This window comes from Aegilops tauschii, chromosome 3 (assembly GCF_002575655.3).
Source record: "Aegilops tauschii subsp. strangulata cultivar AL8/78 chromosome 3, Aet v6.0, whole genome shotgun sequence".
NCBI lineage: Eukaryota > Viridiplantae > Streptophyta > Magnoliopsida > Poales > Poaceae > Aegilops > Aegilops tauschii.
Window position 1 is genome coordinate 577,126,123 of NC_053037.3, and position 24,080 is coordinate 577,150,202.

The 24,080-nt window shown below is 46.8% G+C and overlaps 1 protein-coding gene across 1 annotated transcript; it reads left to right on the top strand.

The window, feature by feature from the left end:
- Positions 1–444: 444 nt before the first annotated feature.
- LOC109737799 (uncharacterized) lies at positions 445–2,425 on the top strand. The gene is made up of 2 exons (XM_040403057.2): positions 445–748; positions 843–2,425. Exon 2 carries the CDS (start codon positions 916–918, stop codon positions 2,143–2,145), a length of 1,230 nt encoding a protein of 409 aa, XP_040258991.1. The 5' UTR covers positions 445–748; positions 843–915; the 3' UTR covers positions 2,146–2,425.
- Positions 2,426–24,080: the final 21,655 nt, after the last annotated feature.

A 24,080-nucleotide genomic window follows, 5' to 3' on the forward strand; every position in this document is an offset into this window, starting at 1 on the left:
AACACTCGCACAAGGGTAAAAATCCCCAACCTGGGCACGGCCGATGGGCTTCTATTAGTCGCCTCCGCATCGAATGTGCTTCCCACCGCCGCAGCGAATGTTGCCTCGAATACTGAGGGCGGTTCAATGGCCACTGACCGTGGCGTGCAGATTGAGAAAGGTGCCCAGATAGGCGACATGAGGTCAATGCCCTACCAGGTCAGGCCAACGACCCACAGATCCTAGATTTGGTTGTTGTCAGTGAGGAGTGGGATGACGCGGATACGAGCCGGCCATTCGAGAAACCGTCTGGGCGGTGAGAGAGAGAGAGATAGGGAGTATGGTGTGGATGAGAGTGGGCGGTGATGGGAGCGTCTCCCGCGCTTCCAACGCGTGCAGGCGAGAGGCACACATGGCTCTCACGAGCGTGGCACGGAAAAAACGGCCCCTCAACCTGGCCCGAGAGTGCTTTAAGCTTCTTGCAACAGAGAAAGCCCAACCAACCAAACGCTTGACTTTTGGGCCGCGTGGGCCTTATTGGTCCTACTGCCGACTACCAAACATGCCCTAATATTTCCAATTGATTGATGCTCAATTTTTTTATTTTATTTTTTGCAATTGATTCTTGACAGAAACCCCTCAGAAAAAAAGAAAGATTGTTGACAGGAAGGAACAAGGAAGTGTGCTCCGTTCCCCTCGCCTCCTCGGCCACTTCCCCGCCGGCTTGCTCCGTTCTCCGTCGCTCTGGTTTAGTTGATCTGCTTTTCTGGTAACTAATTGATCTTTCTGTTCGTCATTTCTTGATCGATTGTTGCAATGTTTTGTCCTTTTTCCTCACCCGCAATGTGTTCCCCTTTTGCCAGCGAGGATTAGGGCATTGGATTGGATTCTGCAGTTAAAATTCCGTCCTTGAGATCCGGAATCGAGCGAGCAGCAATGGCGGCCGCCCCCGCTGAAGTTCTTCCGCCGGCCAATTGGTGGAAAAAGGACCCCAATTGCCTGGAAACCTCACCGGTCCATCCGGCCAATGCGGTGACCGCAGACTGGCCCTCGCTCCCAGACGATATCATCCGCCGCATCGCCGACTCCTTCCTCGCCGCCAACGACCTAGATTGGTACATGGATCTGCGCGCCGTCTGCCACAACTGGCGCTCCGCCACCGACGACCCCAGGAACAACACCTCTGACCCCCGGTTCCTCCCATGCCGCTGGATCATCCTCGACGAGGTCTTCGAGAGCGACACGCGCCGCCTCTTGGTCAACACCGCCACCGGCCGGTTCCTCCATAAGGAGCTCCCGGCGCTCCGCGGCTACCACGTCGTCGCCACCACTCTATGCGGCCCCTTCGTCATGGCCGACAGGAGCGCTCCTCACGCCGCTCGTGTCTTCAACCCTCTCACCGGCGATATCATCCGTTTCACGGCGCCCATGCCGCTCGAGGTGCAGGTCACCGCCGCCGTCTGCTTTGACTTCTCTTGGCCCTTGCTCGCCTTGTTCTGCGACTCATGTTGCAAGATGTACATAGTCAGTCCACACAGTTCTCACTCCCAAGACTATGTCTTTGATCCTAGAGTTTACAGTTTCTTCCGGAGGGCGGTCGGAGGTGGTTTGGTCGGCCGTTGGTGGGAATTAGCCAGAACAACTGACTTTGCTCTCAAGATCTGCAAAGTGGGGCTGTCACTTGGCGTCAATCTGTTGAAGTTTTTTTGTGGTGATCCTACTGAGATCGGACTTGCAAACGATGCCCGGTGTTTCGCAATGGAATTTATTGGACAGATGCTGATCATCGTCAAGGGACAACAATTCTTCCAGATTTTAAGAGTCAAAACCGAGAGCAGCGAGCTTTTGCATGTGGAGAGCATCTGCAACCATGCCATCTTCATTGGTCATCATAGGAGCCTTGCTGTGGATGCTCACATGTTTCCATCAATAGAGGCAAACTGTATCTACTACACTGAACACCAGGTTTCGTCTGCCCACATCTGGAAGTACAACATCAAGGACCGAAAAGCAGAAAGGATCTCAGAAGCCGTCGATTTTGTGAAGCCGGACAAGCAGTTTGTCCTGCTCGGCGACCGTCCTTCCACGCTCATCCAGCTTCTGTCGAGCTACACCATCAGCACCCGGGATTCTGAACTGGCTGGTGCAGTTAAACTTGATGATTGAGCCTATGGTATGCATTGCTGAGAAAGGGTTGTTCTTTTCTAGGTTGCTTATTTTGGTTATGCCTTCACTTGTTCTAGGCAAGAATCTACTCCCTCTGTCCCATAATATAAGAGTGTTTTTAACATTGTCAAAAACACTCTTATATTATGGGACGGAGGGAGTAGGTTGTATCTTTCTATGATGGAACTACTCTTAGCTATCTTAATTAAGACATGGTGTGTACCCAATGGTACACTGTTTAGCTTGATGTTGTTATTGGGTGCAATGTGGTTGCCAATTTCTGCAGCAGATAATGTCATCTCAACCTCCCCCCCCCCCCCCCCCCCCCCCCCCTCTATATTTTGCCCTGCAAGCGAATCTATGAATATATGACGTGCCTCATTGTTCTCCATAGGCTTTGTAATTTAGCAATGTCCTGTTCTAGGATCTATTTATTTGGGAATGCTCCTTCGCAGTCTATGATTCACCCCTTGTACTCTTTCTTTTTGTAGCTTGTTCATTGTTGGATTTCTGGGTATTGCTGCAGAATGGCAACAATTTGTAGCACAACGGCTGTTGGGGACTTTAGATCTTCTTTGCAGCTCACCATGGCTATTAAGAACTTAAGATGTTCTTTGCTTATAAAAAAATTCCGACATAATTTATGGTTGCTGTTTCTAGATGGGTCCTGTAGATTCAGCTGTTCACATATTTTTGCCTGGAAGTTGTTTTATTTTAGCACACACTGTATGTAATTTGGAGGATACAGGTGTTGATTACACTAACATACCATGAAGTTTAATTATGTTGAATGCTCATCGGCCAGAGATTGCAGCCAAAAATCAATAACTTAATTCTGTAGCGTCAATGGAAGACAATAGTTGGCAGGGAGTTCAGAATAGTAGCTGCAACTTGGAATATAGACCAGATTGACCAGTGTGTGAGAGTGACCATGGAACGGCCAGTACAAGCACATCCTGTGAGGCATGGGTTCCCGTGCGGCCCTGGTAGTTGGGGGCCTTGGTGACTTCTTCGGCTCCTGCCGTCCTGATAAGTTGCGTCTTCAGCTATGTAGGGAAAAATAGAACTTGACAATGTTTGCCGGAGAAATCATGAATTTCAATTATCATCTTAAGCATACACTAATTCTTTTGAGAAAGAAAATCATGCACTAGTCGTATAGGTTTGCTCCTCTTAAGGTTCCTTTCTTTCCGAGGCTGAGACTCGGAACAAATGCTTCTTCTGCATCTTCTGAGGTCTGAGCTACACCATCAATGACCCAGATTCTCAAATGGCCTTGCAACAAATGTTATAAGCTTCTGACAGATATTCTTTTGACTTTGAGGACAGTGATCTCGATGGCAAACACATGTTAATGTTATAAGGTTTCCTGTTTCGTTAATTTGGCTTTGCCTTGACTTGTTCCGGGCAAGAAATAGGTTGACTCTGAATTAGATCACATGCCTTAACTAGGACTTGATATCAACGCAATATTCCATCCCTTTTGAATGATGCTCTCTCGCGTACGTCTTTGTGCACTCGTTACACTGCTGTTTGCTGCTTAATTTCTGGCATTAGAAATCGTTGGCTCAGCGCTCAGCTGCGCCAACTTCTGAGTTTTGCTCCTGTTAATTTTTCGTTGTCTTGCCCTAGGCAAGAAAGAGGTTTCAGGTTGACTGTGGAAATGTTGTATGTCGCAGCCAGGCAGGGCTTAGAACAGGTTATGAATGCATGGACCACAGAGCAGATCTGAGAAGACGTCTATTTTGTGAAGCAGGACTGGCAGTTTGTCCTGGTCAGCGACCGTCCTTTCACGATCATCCAGCTTCTGTCGAGCTACACCATCAGTATCGGGTTTTCTGAACTGGTCTTACAGCAGACCACATGAGGCGCTGATGAACTGGATGACATTTGAGCCTATGGTATGCATTGCTAAGTAAGGGTTCCTGTTTTTTTATAGGTTGTTATTTTGGTTATGCCTTGACTCGTTCTGAGCAAAACTCTAGGTTGTATCGTCTGTGATGGGGTTATCGTTAGGACATGATATGTACCCAGTGCTCCACTGTTTAGCTTGATGCTATCTTATGTGCAATGTGGTTCTTCATTTCTGGGCAATGCTCAGCCTCCCCGCCCCCCCTTTCCATATTCTCCATAAGCTTTGTAATTTTGCGATCCCCTGTCTTAGGCAAGAAACAGGTTTTACATTTGCTTACCGGTTGTCTGTGGCCGTTGTTGGATTTCTGGGCATTGCTGCAGAATGGTATGCCAAAATTTGTAGCACAACTGTTGTTGGGAACTTTGGCTGTGCTTTTCAGCTCACCATGGCTGCTAAGAACTTAAGATGTGCTTTGCTTATAAAAAGTATATTCAGACACAATTTATGGTTGTTGTTTCTAGAGGGATTTTTGTAGATTCAGCTGTTCACATATTTTTGTCTGAAAGGTGTTTTATTTTAGCACACATTGTATGTTGTTCAGAGTATACAGGTGTTGATTACACTAACATTAGATCATGTCATACCATGAAACTAAATTTTGTAGAATGATCATCGGCCAGAGATTGCAGTCAAGAATCAACAAGTCAGATTTGTACTGTTGATGTAAGGCAAATAGTTGGCAGGGAGTTCAGGATGGTAGCTGCAACTTGGGACATAGTCCAGACTTACATGGAACGTCCGGTGCAAGCACATCCTGTGAGGCCTGTGTTCCCGGGTGGCCTTGGTGACTTCTTCGGGTCCTGGTAAGTTGGATCTTCAGCTAACTAACCACAGTTTAGCTACACTTCAGTCGACTGATCCGAGCCGCTGCGGAGGGGGCTCGCCGGAGAGGCTACCCCAGTATCTATCTTAGGGTTTAGGGTGGGGGCGGTGGTGGCCGGCGGTGGTGGGGACCGGTGGTGGGGCGGCGGCGTGGGGATTCGCCGGAGAAAAAGCTCAGCGCGGAGGGCCTAGAGGGATGGCCGAGGCGGCAGAGGACCGGCGGTGGGGAGTTGTTCCGGGGAGGGCGGGGCGGCGAGGCGGCGTGGGAGCGCCGCCGGCCGCGGGCGGTGGGGGCCGACGGTTCGGCCGGTGGTGGCTGGCGGCTCAAGAGGAGATGGAGGTTGAAGAAGCACAGTTGAGAAAATCGACTGACCACGAATAAAAAAGTCGGCTGACTGATTTCTAGCCATTCCCAACTAACCAAAAATTAGACTTCGCAACGTTTGCCAGAGAGATCATCAATTTCAACTAACATCTCAAGCGTGGGTGAATGACTTGCTGGGCAGGAGGCCCTAGTTCGTACATCTTCATCGCCGGTCTCTACGACTGAGCTTTCGGCGCGGCGACCAGACGATGCGCCCCAGCGCACGACAGCGGTCCCAGCGGCGGTGATCTGTGGGCATGGGGCTCCTGGTTCACCGCTGCGCAGTCTAGTTTCTCGGTCGCCGCTGTCTTCGCCACCACCGGCAGCTTCCGGAGAGATTGTACTGGAGGAGGGGACGTTGGGTGGAGGCTCAGGCGGCGCCGTGCTGCCCCCATCCCCTTCACCAGGATTTGTCAGTATGGGCGAGCGCGGGGTGACGGCCCAGTCCTTGCGGGATTGGACTACTGATGAGGTGATTGCGTTTGGTGGGCACCAGGACCCGGTGTCGGCTGGCAGGCGTGTCAGTGACCGGATTCAGGACCAACGAGATGCTGACGACTTCTAGATGGGGAGCGCTATGAGAGCCGCCAAGCTTCGGGACGTCGATACTGCTACATGTATGACAGTTAATTAGCAGTGTTTTATTATGCATTTTTCTAAGCATGAGATCATTAGTAAGGCACATGATATAGGAGTCTCACATGGGTCTAACGGGAAAGGAATTGCTAAATTGGTTAATCATATTTTAGACTTAGAGGCTAAGAGAGCTTCCGAGTTGATCCGAGAGTTAGCGGCTGTTAGACCTATATCGGATGATGATATTAATATTTTGGGCATATCTACGCTAGAGAAATTTTGTGATGGATTGTTACCTCCTTCGGATGCCGAAGGAGAGGCATGAGAGATGGAGTCCGACGGACTTGTTGACTCTCCGACTCTGGTGTCGGATGTACAACAGACCACAAACCGTGTAGACAAGGGGATGGTACTTGATAAACCTAAACGTTTCTGGAAGAGGAAGATTTATCCAACGTCGGCTGTCCGTACACTAGTGCAGAACCGGGCTATAACACCGGTTCGTAAGGGCCTTTAGTGCCGGTTCTGTAACCGGCACTAAAGGGTGGGGACTAAAGGTCCCCTTTTAGTACCGGTTCAGCACGAACCGCCGCTAAAGGGCCACCACGTGGCACGAGCCAGGGCCGGGTGTGGGGAGACCTTTAGTACCGGTTGGTAATACCAACCGGTACTAATTTTTTTGGGGGGTTTTGGTTTATTATTTATTTTTTTGTTTGCTGGTATTTTATGATAGTACATATTGTACACATTATGCATATATATAAATAAAATTTCGCATAGAACCGATATATATATATATATATATATATATATATATATATATATATATATATATATATATATCATCGAATGTCTCACAACCACACCATTATTCACACATACACATGTATACATATATATAGTTTTTCCTACATGTTGCCTTCAGAACCAGTGGCATTTGCCTTGGTGCCTTCGGAGCACGATGACAATTGGGAGCGGTTCATTGGGGCGGTAGCTTGTAGTAGAATTCCCCTTTGGGATCTATGACCTAGTCGAGCAAAAATCCCGCTATTTCCTCTTGAAGTGCTCGTGTGCGCTCCTCTGGTAGGAGCTCCTCCCGCACCAATTCGAACTGTTAAGAATGAGATCAATATGCATGTGTATTAGTTATGTGACTAGATATCGATAATGATGTAAAAATTGTGAATATTGTTCTGTCAAACGTACCCATAGCTATCTATCAGTTTTGGTCCTTTCGGACGTCATCATGCGAATGTTCTCAAAAACGTAGTATGCACACACATCAGTCCCTGGCGCCTGCTTCAGGGCCTTTACGAGAATGAAATTTAATTAGATAATAATTAATCAAGCATGATAATTAATGATATTGAAATTAGAATTAAAGAGATGCATGGTAGCTAGCTAGTACTTCTTAATTAATTATACCTTGGGTCGAAACCAATACAGCTTTTCTCTCCATTCGCCTGGAACCTCTTTCGAATTCCTGATCTTTTCCCAAGCCTTGCCCGCCGGCAAAGAAAATGAATAAACGAGTTATTAAATAGTTGATATCAGGAAATGACGAACTAAAGAGGCCGACATATAGTTAATAATGATTGAAATTACCTGTCGACTATCCCCTTCACGATTGTGTAGTCTTTTTTTTTAAGTAGTGAGTCCAGTACTTCAACTGTTCCTTCGTCAACTTTAATGATTAACAAGATCCACTAGTAGAAAAGGGGGCTTTTGTAAAGGCCGTCCACGTGGACGCAGCCTGGAGCTCCACCTTTAGTCCCGGTTGGTGGAAATTTTATGATTTTTTTTGCGAATTTTTTTTATTTTTTTTATTTTTAAATTTCTAAATTATTTTAACCTCTAATCTCTAATCACCACCCCTCATCACTGCTCAATTTATCCTCTAATCTCTAATCACCCCTCATCATTCCAAATCATCTAACTTCCCCGTTTCCAAGTCTGCACTTGTTGTTTTCCTGACAATAGTAAGATGTCAATTCTATTAACCCTCAGGAATTTAGCTTGAGCATGAAGTGACACATTTCACTGTTTGAGTTTGAAACTATTGTTTTAAAAAACAATAATTATTTAGTAACACTAATATTTCTGGAATAATTAGTTTGACCATTGTTTGACCACTGTTTGACCACAGTTTGACCAGATTTGACCAAAATTCAAAAAACTGAAATAATTATTTAGTAACACTAATATTCTAGAATAATTAGTTTGACCATTGTTTGACCACAGTTTGACCACAGTTTGAAATTTTTTGCCTCTCCAAATCTTAAAAGCCCCGTATCTTTTTTCTGTTAGGTTTTTGAGGATTTTGAAAATGTTTAACGGGGTTCCCCCGGTTTAATTCGGATGTAACTTTTCGAGTAGATGATTTTTCATATAAAAAACTTTTTCATCCGAGTTCGTATGCAAAAGTTATGCCCATTTTAAGAAATTCCAGAGAGATTTTGCAAATAAAGTCAAAATTCATATTTGTTAATTTTCCCAACAACTAGACCACCTATCACATGGGAAACTTATTTTATTTTATTTTTTTACATTTCCATCATTTTCTTTTGTTTTTCTAAAACTGAAAAGGCGGTCGGGGGGGGGGGGGGGGGGTAGAGTTTGATGGGCCCTTTAGTACCGGTTCGTGCCATGAACCGGTACTAATGCCTCAAAGCCCATTAGTACCGGTTGGTGGCACCAACCGGGACTAAAGGACTAACCTTTAGTCCCGGTTGGTGCCACCAACCGGTACTAATGGGCATCGCACCCTTTAGTCCCGGTTCGTGGCACCAACCGGGACTAAAGGGCCCAGGTGAACCGGGACTAATGCCTTAGCCGCACGAACCGGGACCAATGCTCACATTAGTCCCGGTTCGTGACTGAACCGGGACTAATGTGAATATTGCCCTGTGACGAAAACCCTGTTTTGTACTAGTGATCCAATGGTAACTGCATGCACACACGTTTGCATGTCTTAATTAAGCGGGCATGTGCATAACACTCATCAACTATCCTAAACCCTATACACTTAATTATTAACATCTAGCTAGCTAGTAAGTAAAAACAGAATTTGTAGTACAAGACAGTGTGACTCACAGGAAGTTGTAAGGAAGTAGTAATCTTCATAGATATTGAGGCGCTTCAAGAACTCTAGCATGTTTTTGTCTACTTCTGTTTTATACCGTGGATATTTCCATGTTTGTTCATTAATGGTATTTGGGTCAATGAACCCAATGCCATAGCGTCCACCTTTTTTTCATTTCATACATCTTCATCCTCCATAATACCACATACAAGAATATAGTGAGGATAATTACAGGTAATGATCGATCAATGAGCACTACAGATAGCTTGAGACTTAAATTACAGAAAGAAATCACTTACAGACAATAGCAACTGACGAGAGATTTGTCGAGTGCGTCTTGATTGAATAACTGAAATAGTTCTGAATACTCAACGACCAGAGCTAGGTTATGGAAGTAATACTCTTCCTTGACTTTCACCATGAGGGACGCTCGATTGGTACTCTTGGTAATTTTTATGTACCAATCATGCAATTCATACATTCTTGTTGCGAGGTTCTTGACCTCCTCAGGCTTGACCAAAGGTTGGCCACAGACATATTTTCGTTTTATGTCCTGGGGTCTAAGCAGAGGAATGGGCTCAATCTCGAGGAGTTGTCCAACAGTGATACCGAGCATTTCAGCCTGCCTTCTATGCTCGTCAGTTATTACCAGCTGACCGACGCCGGTACTCTCATGTGTTGGTACAACAAGCGGGGGGATCGATTGCGCCGCCTGTTCTCCTAGCTGGGGAACGGTTTTCCCGCATTTTTGGCCAGCTGCTTGGCTCGAGCTCGAGCTCGACTCCTTTTGTCGTGCTCAATGTGCCTTCCTGATTTGGCGCTCATAGTCTGAGTCAACAGGCTTGGGAGCTGGTGCTTTAGCCATACGAATAAAGTGGTCAATCTTATCCTCGGGCACTTTCTCCCTTGGCGGCGGTGGCAGTTTGGGTCCAAAATGGGCGTCCACTTGGGCCTTCACTATGACTTCGTTTTGCTCCTTGGTCATGTCGTAAGGCCTCTGCGGAAGAGGCACGAGGCTTGGACCATATTGAAATCGCTTGCCTCCGCCTGTACCTCCTGTACTACCTCGACTTGTAGCACTACGCACCATAGCTGCGGCGGCTCTCTTCCGCGATTGTTGAGGCAGCGGAGACGACTGACGCGGTGTCGGACTTGTAGGAGGAGTGGCACACGTTGGTGGACTTGGAGGAGGAGGAGTGGCCTCACGCGTTGGCTGAGTTAAAGCAGGAGGAGTGGCCTCACGTGTTGGCTGGGTTGAAGCAGGAGGAGTGGCCTCACGCGTTGGCTGAGTTGAAGCAGGAGGAGTGGCCTGAAGCTGTGCCGGACTTGGAGGAGCGTGAGTCGTCTGCTCCTCGTCACCTCCTGGAATGTCAAGCTCTAGCTGACGCGGTGTCGGTGGCCTTCGAAAGATGATGCAATCCTTTCTCCATAGGATGATACGATGTATGGTCTCTCCCAGTGTGTGCTCCTCGTCACCTCCAGAAATGTCAAGCTGTAGCCACGAATATTGGTCCACCACCTCAACCACGACACGAGCATAGCTGGCGGGAATCGTTCTGCAATGGTAGGTTGCTCCGGGGGGATTTGTATAAGCAACGACGTCCGCCGCCTTCACGTATATGTTCTTTATTTTGAAGTGTAGCTCACAGTTAGTGTTCTCCATGATGTCATCCACAGGGTATGTATCCAGCAGTGCGTCGCCCGGGGCGGAACCCACGCTGATTCTCGGCATGGATGGGACGGTGCTATCCAATGATGGATCATCCGCTAGCTGCGGCCGCTGCTGAGACTCCCTTTCCTGGCTAAGCGAGTCGAGCTGCTGCTGCTGCCGCTGCAATTTGAGTGCCAAGTCCGCGTGCGCTGATTCTAGGCCTTGAAGGCGTTCTGCTTCCTGCTTCCTCTGCTCGTCCTCCAGCTTCTTCTTCTTCTCCTCCTCCATCTTCCTTCTTGCACGGCTTCTGTAGTCGGCATTCCACTCAGAAAAGTCCTCATACCACGGAACGACGCCCTTGCCTCGTGTTCTTCCCGGGTGTTCAGGATTTCCCAGGGCGCACGTAAGCTCGTCGTTCTCTCTATTGGGCGTGAACACCCCCTTTTCGAGCTTCTTCTATTGCTTCAACTAACTTAACATCGGCTCCTTTAAGACATGCCTTCTTCGAAACCTCGCCTGTCTTCGGGTCTAACGCCCCCATGCGCATAGAACCAAGTTCTGCACCTGGGGGCCAGCTCAATGTAACTGGAGTGACCTGTGCAGCCAGCATCTCTTGCTCAGACTTATCCCACTTAGGCATTGCCACCGCGTAGCCACCTGGCCCCAGCCTATGGAATTGCTTTTTTTGCGGCATTGGCCTTGTTTTTTCTGGACCGTTCCTTAGATAATTCTGATTCCTTGAATTTCATGAAATCGTACCAGTGTTCTCTTTGGTTCTCCAGTGTTCCCTTGAATTCTGGAGTCTTCTTTCCTGCTTTGACGCAGTTATTCCATATAGTTTTCTTGTGGTTGTTGAATGCAATTGCCATCTTCCTAACAGCAGCGTCCTTGACTTTCTCCACATCTGCAGCTGTGAAATGATCTGGTAGGGTGAAATGTTCAATGAGATTTTCCCAAAGCGCAGTTTTTGCTCTGTCGTCGACAAAAGTAAGATCTGGACGGGGCTTTGATGGCTCTTTCCATTCTTGAAGGGAGATCGGGAGTTTGTCCTTCACAAGAACTCCGCACTGACGAACGAACTTGTTCGCAATGTTCTTAGGCGCTATTGGTTCGCCATTAGTTTTGATGGCATCGATGTTGTACTTTACGCCCTCCTTCAACTTTTTGCCCTGGGCTCGCACTCTGCCTGTAGAAGATTTGCTCGATCCGGAGGGCTGAAAGAAGAAAGATCGATTCGTTAATATATCTTCAAATCATTTAAAACATGTGATGATCACCAGATGCCTGCTTATATAAATATACCTCGCCGGTCTCTGTTATTTCAAGATCAACATTTTCTTCGCCATCATAATCATTAATTTCTTCGCCATCATAATCAAAGTCGTCATCCATGACTTCATCAATTCAGTCGTCGCGATCGAATATCATATCATCACCCTCCCTGGTATTGTTCAGATATTGGGAGCCGTCATCTTCTTCATTTCGATCATCTGGCGTGCGAGGGGAGCGTATGATCTCGAACAGGGCCTCTTCTCCCTCTCTGCCGGTATTGTCCACCATAGCTTTTATTTAACTAATATAGAAGAAACTTAAAACAATTTAGTATTCAAATTACAATGCATGCATGCAATCAATAAGGAAATCCTGAATCATAGTACATAATATGCATCATCTCGAATACATCGTCTCGAATATTATATATCGAATACATCACTAGCTAGCTAGCTAATAAAGATCGAATACTACAGAATAATCTAGGCCACTCGCGGTTCCTGAGGCGCGGGCGGTGGACACCCAAAGAGAAGGAACCATCACAGGATCATAGCTCCTGAGGCGCGGGCGGCGATGGGGACGGGGGCGGCGGCGACGATGATGGACGGCAATGGGGACGGACGGCGACGGGGGCGGCGACGACGGGGCAGAGGAGAAGAAGCAGAGGGAGAACGAACTGACGAATTTCTTTGAAGTGTTTTCTTATATAGAACCTACCTTTAGTACCGGTTGGGGCCACTAACCGATACTAAAGGTCTGTTTTGGCCAGGCGAAGCGGCGGGAAGCGCACCCCCTTTAGTACCGGGTGGTGGCTACAACCGGTACTAAAGACACGGTACTAAAGGGGGTGCGCTGGCGCAGGTGCGGTGCGGGCAAGTTTAGTCCCACCTCGCTAGCCGAGGGGCGCCCGCACCTGTTTAAAAGCCCCGGCGCGGCTGATCTCTCGAACTCCTCTCTATAGCAGGCTTCTGGGCCTAACTCTGCCTCTCTGCCCTGTGGGCCTACTTGGCCCTGCGGGCCTGCATCCTGGCCCAACTACAGGTTGGGTTACTAGTCGTATCCAGGCCGATGTGGCCCAGTAGGTGGGCTTTTTTATTTAGTTTTTGTCTCAAAAAAATTAGTTTTTTTCTTTTCTACTTTATTTATTTTCATTTATTTATTTTTGAATATTTTTTCTTTAGGTACAAAAAATTACAAACTTTCTGTTAGTGCCAGTAGTTTTCAAATTTGAATAGTTTAAATTTGAATTATTTGACGTACTAATTTGTAGACGAAGTGCATCCAGTTATTTAGTTTTTGTCTCAAAAAAATTAGTTTTTTCTTTTCTACTTTATTTATTTTCATTTATTTATTTCTGAATATTTTTTCTTTAGGTACAAAAAATTACAAACTTTCTGTTAGTGCCAGTAGTTTTCATTTGAATAGTTTAAATTTGAATTATTTGACGAACTACTTTGTAGACGAAATGCATCCAGTTATTTAGTTTTTGTCTAAAAAAATTAGTTTTTTTTTCTACTTTATTTATTTTCATTTATTTATTTCTGAATATTTTTTCTTTAGATACAAAAAATTACAAACTTTCTGCTAGTGCCAGTAGGTTTCAAATTTGAATAGTTTAAATTTGAATTATTTGACGAACTAATTTGTAGACGAAATGCATCTAGTTATTTTGTTTTTGTCTCAAAAAAGATTTAGTTTTTTTCTACTTTATTTATTTTCATTTATTTATTTTTGAATATTTTTTCTTTAAGTACAAAAAATTACAAACTTTCTGTTAGTGCCAGTAGTTTTCAAATTTGAATAGTTTAAATTTAAATTATTTGACGAACTAATTTGTAGACGAAGTGCATCCAGTTATTTAGTTTTTGTCTCAAAAAAATTTAGTTTTTTTCTACTTTATTTATTTTCATTTATTTATTTCTGAATATTTTTTATTTAGGTACAAAAAATTACAAACTTTCTGTTAGTGCCGGTAGTTTTCAAATTTGAATAGTTTAAATTTGAATTTTTTGACGAACTAATTTGTAGACGAAGTGCATCCAGGTTTTGCACATAAAATTTCTTCGCATTTCAAATACCAAAACACATAAGTACCCTAACTATTACAAAGATTCCCTCCGGTTTGTTCAAAGCGGCACTTTCCAGATATATAAGTCCGGAAAGTCACTACAGAAGAAAGTGATGACGGTGAAGCCTATCACATCCCAGAGTGGGATCTTTGGGTGTGAAACTTTTTCTTCGCGTGTGTCCCTTTGCGCCGTAACCATGGACAATCTTCATCATTTAACTGGATGCTCGGATCAATATTCACTGCGAATGGAGCAATTTCATCAAACTTTTCATAATCTTCTGACATGTCTGTCTTGTCATCCACTCCCACGATGTTTCTTTTCCCTGAAAGAACTATGTGGCGCTTTGGCTCATCGTATGATGCATTCGCTTCCTTATCTTTTCTTTTTCTCGGCCTGGTAGACATGTCTTTCACATAGAAAACTTGCGCCACATCATTGGCTAGGACGAATGGTTCGTCTGCATACGCAAGATTGTTGAGATTCACTGTTGTCATTCCGTACTGCGGGTCTTCCGTTACCCCGCCTCGTGTCATATTGACCCATTTGCACCGAAACAAAGGGACCTTCAAACCACCTCCATAGTTAAGTTCCCATATGTCCTCTATGTAACCATAATATGTTTCCTTTCCCGTGTTGTTTGTTGCATCAAAGCGGACACCACTGTTTTGGTTGGTGCTCTTCTTATCTTGGGCGATCGTGTAAAATGTATTCTCATTTATCCCGTACCCTTTGAAAGTCATTATATTCGAAGATGGTAACTGGGACAGCAAGTACAGGTCAGCTTCAATATCGCCATAATGCATGGCACGTGTCTGCAACCAACCGGCGAAAGTCCCCGTTTGTTCACGTGTAATCCAGTCGTCAGACTGCTCCGGGTGTTTGGAGTGTAGAAAATTCTTGTGTTCCTCCATATACGGAGCCACCAAGGCGGAATTCTGTGGAACTGTGTAGTGTGCTTCAGTGAGAGAATGCCCGTCCATACATATTATTTGATCCCCTCCTAGCGTGCCTTTTCCATCCAGTCTGCCCTTATGCCGCGATTCAGGAACACCAATCGGCTTAAGGTCAGGAATAAAGTCAATACAAAACTCAATGACCTCCTCATATTCATGGCCCTTCAAGATGCTTCCTTCTGGCCTAGCACGGTTATGAACATATTTCTTCAAGACTCCCATGAACCTCTCAAAGGGGAACATATTGTGTAAAAATACAGGACCCAAAACGTTAATCTCTTCGCAAAGGTGAACTAGGACGTGCGTCAAGATGTTGACGAAGGATGGTGCGAACACCAACTCGAAACTGACAAGACATTGCACCAAATCATTCTGTAACCTTGGTATGATTTCTGGATCGATTACCTTCTGAGAGATTGCATTGAGGAATGCACATAGCTTCGCAATGGCTTATCGAACGTTTTCCGGTAGAATCCCCCTCAATGTAACCGGAAGCAGTTGCGTCATAATCACGTGGCAGTCATGAGACCTTAGGTTCTGGAACTTGTTCTCTGCCATATTTATTATTCCCTTTATATTCGACGAGAAGCCAGACGGTACCTTCATACTTAGCAGGCATTCAAAGAAGATTTCCTTCTCTTCTTTGGTAAGAGCATAGCTGGCATGACCCTGATGTATGCCGTCTTTTCCGTGCATATGTTGCTGGTCCTCCCGTGCCTCCGGTGTATCTTTGGTCTTCCCATACACGCCCAAGAAGCCAAGCAGGGTCACGCAAAGATTCTTCGTCACGTGCATCACGGCGATTGCGGAGCGGACCTCTAGGTCTTTCCAATAGGGCAGGTCCCAAAATATAGATTTCTTCTTCCACATGGGTGCACGTCCGTAAGCGTCCTTCGGAACAGGTTGTCCGCCAGGACCCTTTCCAAAGATTACCTTCAAATCCTTGACCATATCATGTACATCAGCACCAGTACGGTGGCGAGGCTTCGTCCGGTGATACGCCTCACCTTTGAAATGCTTGGCTTTCTTTCTTACGGGATGCCCGCTCGGAAGAAATCGACGATGTCCCAGGTACACATTCTTCCTACAACTATCCAAATATATACTATCGGTATCATCCAAACTGTGCGTGCATCCGCGGTATCCCTTGTTTGTCTGTCTTGAAAGGTTATCGAGAGCAGGCCATGTAGGAGATATGCCCTAGAGGCAATAATAAATGTTATTGATTATCTCCCTATTCATAATTATGTTTATGTTCCATGCTATAACTGCTGTGGTTCCCGAGCCCGTATATCCATAAAGGCTCTGGGGAGAACCCATATGCACGTGTGGAATAATAAACGGTAAAATGTATTCCTAGTCATGCCTCTAAGACTAGCTCAAGTGTTGCATGATGATTATGTTTTCCTAGTCGTGCCAAGCAACTTTGAGGGCACAATGTCAGGAAGGACCTTTGTGTTGAATCGACCCGAATTGATGTTATGCTATGAGATACATTCGTCACAAGTTAATGGTTTATAACACAGAGATAGTTAATGTTTGCATAATTCCTTAGACCATGAGAGTATCGAGTTTCTTCATGCTTGCTTCATGAACTTTGGGGTTTGTTAAACGTCATCCGTAACTGGATGGCTATTACGGCGGCTTACGGGTTCATGGGAAAGTATGTTAAGTAACTTGATAGCTCGAGATTGGGATTTTCTCCTCCGACGATGGAGAGATATACTCAGGCCCTCTCGGTGTTACGGTATCCATCATCGTCTGGCCAGACACTTTGTGATTTGATCACGGGGATGCCGGAACACGATAATGAGAAAAGAGAACAATATCGGTAACGAGGTAACTAGCATAGTGGACAAGTTGTTGATCCACGGGAATGCCAACATGTCTCACCTCGGGTATTTGTAACATATCGCGAAGCAACTGGAATAGCACACGGCAACTGGAGGTTCACTCGAATATTTATTCGTGTGGGTATAGGGGTCAATATGGGTGTCCACGGCTCCGATGTTGATCATTGATCGGAAAGGGTTCCAGTCATGTCTATACTTCACTGAACCTATAGGGTCACACGCTTAAGGGTCATCTATCTGCTGAATACTAGACAGGGAGTCTGAGAGAAAATCACCGAAAAAGTTTCGGACACCGGAAAAGTTCCGGACAGCGGAAAAGTTCCGCAGAGAGAGGTCACCGGATGAGTTCCGGTGAAACTGAAAAGTTGTTTCAGGGGATACCATAAAGTCAAATTGGTTTCAGCACATGCCTGATAATTCTTGGAGGGTGCCAGAATCATTCTGGAAGCTTTCTGCAATTTTCCGGGATAATAACCGGATATGCTCCGGAGCTGCCGGAACCACTTCAGATGCTTTTCGCAGATGAAAATCACTAAACCGGAATTGTTTCGGAATGCGTTGAAAATAATTTTGGTGGGTACTGGAAATGTTCTAAGCCCACACAAATATTTTCAGTTCGAACGGACGCTGAAAAATGTCCTCGTGAATAGTGAAAATCAGCTTTATGGTTACTTTATGGAAAGCCACCTTTTGGGGCTTTGCTCCAAAAGATCTTGGGGATAACATGGATGGATAGGAGCCATTTTTTGGGCCCCTCATGGGGGTGTTGGCCGGCCACATGGGGTATCCCCCCTTGGGGACCCTCTTGTTCATTGGTTTCACTCCTAGGTCCTTGTGGAAGGACTTCATTCATGTGCATTTTGGGTTTTTGTGTGAAACTACCCTACCCCTTGGGATTTCCTATAAATAGAGGTGGAGGGGCAGCCCTCCACACTCACTCTTTCTCACATACATGCCATTGCAATGATCTGGCTTCTTCTCTCCCTCCCAGCGAAATAGTTTCGTAGAGCCGAAAGGTTGTCTGGGTTCCGGCAGGAACTAGTTCTGGACGGCGAAGCCCTGCCGGATAGCTGACACCGTATGTGTGCAACTCTGTAGAGAGCTCGTAGTTTCGATCTTAGTGCCCTGAGGGGCTGTTCGAGAGTGCCCCCGAAGGGCTGTCCAAGTGACGGTCCGAGTTCTGTGGGTCCTCCCGGAGGGCTGTCCGAGTGACCGTTCGAGTTTCGAAGGTCCTCCCAGAGGGCTGTCCGTATGGCGGATGAGGGTATACATCCTCGCGGTTGGGAGGTTGTAAATCCTAGCTGCGGGGATCTGCACCGCCGATCGTCATCGACTCTACTTCCGCTGCGCTACGAGTCGGTAACGAAAACGATCAAACCTTGTATGCAGTCTTCATAGTGGTCCTGGGCTGGTGCGTAGGTCGGAATTTTTTTGTTTTCTGCTGCGTTACCCTACAGGCCAATCATTGATGGTCATGAACAGCAACGCCTTTTGGTCAAATTCTTCCTGTTTGTGCTCATCCCACACACGTACACCTTTTCCATTCCACAACTGTAATAGTTCTTCAACTAATGGCCTTAGGTACACATCAATGTCGTTGCCGGGTTGCTTAGGGCCTTGGATGAGCACTGGCATCATAATGAACTTCCGCTTCATGCACAACCAAGGAGGAAGGTTATACAAACATAGAGTCACAGGCCACATGCTATGGTTGCTGCTCTGCTCCCCAAAAGGATTAATGCCATCTGCGCTTAGACCAAACCACACGTTCCTTGGGTCACCTACAAACTCCTCCCTGTACTTTCTCTCGAGTTTTATCCACTGCGACCCGTCAGCGGGTACTCTCAACTTTCCGTCTTTCTTACGCTCTTTGTTTTGGAACAAACGTTTCAACCGTGGTATTATAGGAGCATACCACATCACCTTGGCAGAAATCTTCTTCTTGGGGCGCTCGCCCTCGACATCACCAGGCTCATCGCGGCTGATCTTATAGCGCAATGCACCGCATACCGGGCACGCGTTCAAATCCTCGTACTCACCGCGGTAGAGGATGCAGTCATTAGGGCATGCATGTATCTTCTGCACCTCTAACCCTAGAGGGTAGACAACCTTCTTTGCTTCGTACGTACTCTCGGGCAATTCATTGTCCTTTGGAAGCATATTCTTTATCATTACCAGCAACTTTCCAAATCCCTTGTCAGATACACCATTCTCTGCCTTCTATTGCAGCAATTCCAGTGTGGTGCCCAGCTTTTTCTTGTCACCTTCGCAATTCGGGTACAACAATTTCTTGTGATCCTCTAACATGTGTTGCAACCTCTTCTTCTCCTTTTCACTTGCGTAGTTTCTCTTTGCATCAGCAATGGCCCGACCTAGATCATCAGCGGGCTCATCTGATGCCTCTTCTTCAGCTTCTTCCCGCATGGCTGGCTCAGCTTCTTCCCCCATTGTTGTATCATCGTATTCAGGGAACCCATGGCCAGGATAGCTATCGTCGTCCTCTTCTTCTTCATTGTCTTCCATCATAACCCCTCTTTCTCCATGCTTGATCCAAACATTATAGTGAGGCATGAAACCGGACTCAAACAGGTGGACGTGAATGGTTCTTGAGTTAGAGTAATTGTAATCATTCTTACAGCCAACACATGGAAAAGGCATAAAACCATCCGCCCGCTTGTTTGCCCGAGCCGCAATCAGAAAGTATGCACGCCATCAACGAACTGGGAGAGCATCGGTCATCGTACATCCATTGCCGGCGCATCTTCATTACACACCACTGAATAGACGAAATTAATACAAGTTCATACAACACTTAAATGCAACATACAAATAACTCTCTAGCTAAAGCATTTAAATGCAACAACAAATGCGATCAAGATCACAACTAAGGTAACAATTGATCCAACAGCATAATGATACCAGGCCTCACTATCAATGGCATATTTTCTAATCTTTCTAATCTTCAACTGCATTTTCTCCATCTTGATCTTGTGATCATCGACGACATCGGCAACATGCAACTCCAATTCCATCTTCTCCCCCTCAATTCTTTTCAATTTTTCTTTCAAATACTTGTTTTCTCTTTCAACTAAATTTAACCTCTCGACAATAGGGTCGGTTGGAATTTCCGGTTCACATACCTCCTAGATAAAAATATCTATGTCAACTTGATGGGCATAATTTGTCACAAACACGAAATGCAACAAATAGTTTTAAAAGAGAATATACCACATCCGAATCATAACACGGACGAGGGCCGACGGGGACGGATATCAAAACCATGGCACTATGTATAACAAACAACATACGGGTAAGATAATTATACAAGTAACTATATATCTAAATCACACAAACATGATTTTTTTATATAAAAAAGATAAGAACAAGAGGCTCACCACAAGGTGGTGCCGGTGACGGGTCGGTGCAGACGATCGACGGTGGATACGACGGAGACGAGAAGGCACTAAGTAAACCACACCTACATATGCAAACTAAGAGTTATTTTAAGCTCAAATTGCGTATAAATCAAATAAACTACCACATATAATTCCTCCAAAATTACTAAAACCCACAAATTAATCACTATATAAAGCATTACAAGAGCTAATCTGGCAATGAGAGATGAAAGGACAAAGTTGCTAACCTTTGTGATCACTTGAATGGATGGGGGCCTTCAAATCTTGACAAAATTTGGGCAAAATGTGTGATGAGCTCGAGGGGAAGAGAGGAAGAACAAAGAGGAGAGGGGAAAGGGGGAAGAACAAAGCGAGCTGGATGAAGGTTTTATATGTAGGATGACCTGTAGTACCGGTTCGTGCCACGAACCGGTACTAAAGGTGTTGGACGGGCCCCAGTCTGACAATATCCTGCTAGTACCGGTTCGTGGCACGAACCGGTGCTAAAGGTTCGCCACGAACCGGTACTACTGAGAGCGGCCCGCCTAGCCGTTGGAACCGGCACTAATGGTCACTTTAGTAGAAGTGTGAGAGTGAAGCTCAAGATTCCATGATGAAGTATGAAAGGGATTTTTTGGAATAGCAAAGGTCCAGCAGACTTGGCTAAGAAAAGGTTCCTGGCTGAAACAGCCATAGAAGATAAACTTGATTTCATTACACTTCTTGAAACTGGTAGAGATAACTCCACCTCACAATTCCTCGGTTCTCTGACTGGTGGAAATGATTTTGGTTGGCACTGCTTGCCTCCTAGAGGATGATCCGGTGGGATTCTTTTGGGGGTGAAGTGCAAATCACTTGAGGTGCTAAATGTAGTAAGAGGAGATTATGATGTTGAGTTCAGGGTAAGGTCTAAATTGGATGGATTCCGATGGGCCCTAGTGGCGGTGTATGGCGCAGCCAACCCGAATTTAAACCTGATTTCCTGGCTAATCTTGTTAGGATCTGTGGGGATGAGAGGTTACCGGTCTTAATGGGGGGTGATTTTAACATCATTAAGAGGAAAGAAGAAAAGAATAATGATCATTTTGATGGGCGGTGGTCCTTTATGTTCAATATGATCATTGAGAGTCTTAATCTCAGGGAGATAGAAGTCACGGGTAGACAGTTTACTTGGGAAAACACTCTGCCTACTCCTACATATGAGAAGCTAGACAGGGTGCTTGCGAGTGTGGAATGGGAAAATAAATACCCACGGGTATCGGTGCACGCGATGCAGAGGGCGATCTCCGACCATACTCCCTTGTTAGTACATAGACTTGGGTGAAGCAACACATATAGGCAATAAAAATATTTTCTCATTCGAACTAACACTACAAAAAAAGACACATCCGTGACATTTTGGGCCGAACGAATTTTTTTCCTGTCATACTTATGACACTTCTATGACGATAATTGTGACAAAACCCGGTATCATCATAGATGTGGTGGGCTCCTACTTCTATGACAAAAAATCATGACAGAAAATGGGCTTTTCGTCCTAGGCGGGCCGGAGAGCAGCTGCATGACATTCTTTGGGCCGTCCATGATGGAAAAAACCGTGGTAGAAGCGAGGGTGAGGAAAATTTCGGCAAGTTCCCGGTTACGGTGGGTGGTCGGGGACCGAGCGATGCGCGTTTCTCTTGTACACGTACGCGCGTGTGTGCGAGGCGTTGGCTCTAACTGAACCCGAGCGAGGCGTTGGGCTCTAACTGAACCTGAGCGATTGCACTGCAGGCTACACATTACTGAACCCGAGCGATCGATTGATGGCTGTTAACTGAACCCGATCGAGCGATTCCTTCGCTACTGCTGCTAACTGAAGCCGATCGATGCTGCCTCTGGATGAACAGTGAGCGTTGCGGAGGGGGGGGGGGGTTGGATGAACAGTGAGCGGTGGGGGTGGATGAATAGGACCCCGTGGCGTTGCCTCTGGATGAACAGGACCCCGATCGATCGAGCCGGTTGGGGCTGGATGAACAGGACCCCGTGGAGGGCTGGATGAACACGACGACCCCGTGGAGGGCTGGATGAACAGTATACGATGGAGGGGTGGATGAACAGTAGCCCGTGGAGGGGTGGTTGAATAGGAGCCCGTGAAGAGGGGTGGTTGAACAGTAGCCGGTGGAGTAGCGCGCGGTGGAGGCTGGATGAACAGGAGCCCGTGGATGAACAGTCGCAGGTGGAGGCTGGAGGAGGTCGACGGTGGATGAACAGTAGCCTGTGGAGGCTGGAGGAGGTCGACGGTGGAGATGAACAGTATCCCGTGAAGTCCCATTTTGCGGTACGCCACACCCCTCCCGATGAACAGGACCCCCGTTTCGACTGTAGCGCTCCAACACAAGTCCGTTTCGTCCGTTGTGTGGTACGCCACACCCCTCCCGATCAACAGGACCCCGTTTCGACCGTAGGAGGTCCAACACAAGTCCGTTTCCTCCGTTTTGCGGTACGCCAGACCCCTCCTGATGAACAGGATCCCGTTTCGAACGTGGTCGGTCGAACACAAGGCCGTTTCCTCCGTTCTGCGGTACGCCAGGCCTCGTTTCCATCGCCTGTTCCGTCCAAGCCGGTTATCTTCCATGCGTTCTGTTGCCTCCCGATGAACACGACGCATTCCGTTGCCTCCCGATGAACACGACGCATTCCGTTGCCTCAACATGAACACGACACCGACGCAGTTTCTCCGTTCCGAGCCAGCCATGTACACGAGCCCTGGCCGTACATATGCGCGAGTAGGCGTTCGAGACCCCGCCCGTATGTACGTGTGTGGTCGTATTTACTTTCTTGCACCCTAGCCGTTGTATGTACGTGTACATGCTACGTGCGCGCCTCTACTACGACATGTGCGCGCCTCTACTAAGACACATGCGCGCCTCTACATCGACCAGTATGTACATACACGTTCGCGACCAGAATGACAACGCTACGTACGCTTCGACTAGGTGGGTCCCGACTGTTAGGCACTTCCTTGCATGCGAAGATGTAGATGGTGGGTCCCAGCAGTCAGGGGGCGAATCATTTTTTTTCGGACGCACTTCCTTGCGTGCGAAGATGTAGCTGGTGGGTCCCAGCAGTCAGGGGGCGAATCATTTTTTCACAAAATACGGTGGCCCGTCCGGTGGGTCCCCGCTGTCAGGTGGAGGAATAATTATTTTGCGCGTAATAAGGAGGCACTTCCTTGCGGCTGCCGTGGACCCAGCTGTCAGCCTCTCCACGTACAGTACTCTTCCGATGGAAGTCGGTCGTTGACCACATTGACCACGCTGCGCCGAGAGCACCACGGTGGTGGACGACGGCGAGGCCTAGGAAGGGGTCGACGCGGAGCCGGGGAAGACGCAGCAGTGGATGCCCACGCGAAGGGGAGTACGAGGGTTCACTGGTTCGGCTGCGGTGTGAGGCTGTCGTCGCCGCAGAATAACAGGGGGTGTGGGTGAGTAGAGGGATGGCCTGGTCAGCGGTGGGAGTAGTAGGGGGCGGTGAGGCCTCCGCGGCATCACAGCCGGCCACGGGAGGCAGGAGCATGCGGCACGAACGGCGCTGCTTTGGGCGGCTGGAGCACGAAGACCAGAGGTTGAAGAAGCACTACGGCCGTTGGATGGACATCGTACGGTCACTCGAGCTAGAATTGTTCATATTGACTAAGTTGACAAATCCCTCCGTCCCCGTCAACTTAGTAGGCCCATAAGTCAGCCTCCCACCAAGGTGAGTCCTAGCTAGCAGGGGGAGTATTCATTTTTTTGTGCGTAATAAGGAGGCATTTCCGGTGGGTCCGAGCTGACAGCGGGGGGAATGGTTTTTTCGTGAAATACAGAGGCCCTTCCGATGGGTCCCAGCTATCAGGTGGAGGAATCATTATTTTGCGCGTAATAAGGAGGCATTTCCCTGTGTGGGCCCCTACTGTCAGCCTCTTCCGATGGCTGTTGTTTGTTGACCATGTTGACCTC

Coding starts and splice junctions, on each gene's coding strand:
- LOC109737799 (XM_040403057.2), top strand. CDS start 916: ATGGCGGCCGCCCCCGCTGAAGTTCTTCCGCCGGCCAATTGGTGGAAA.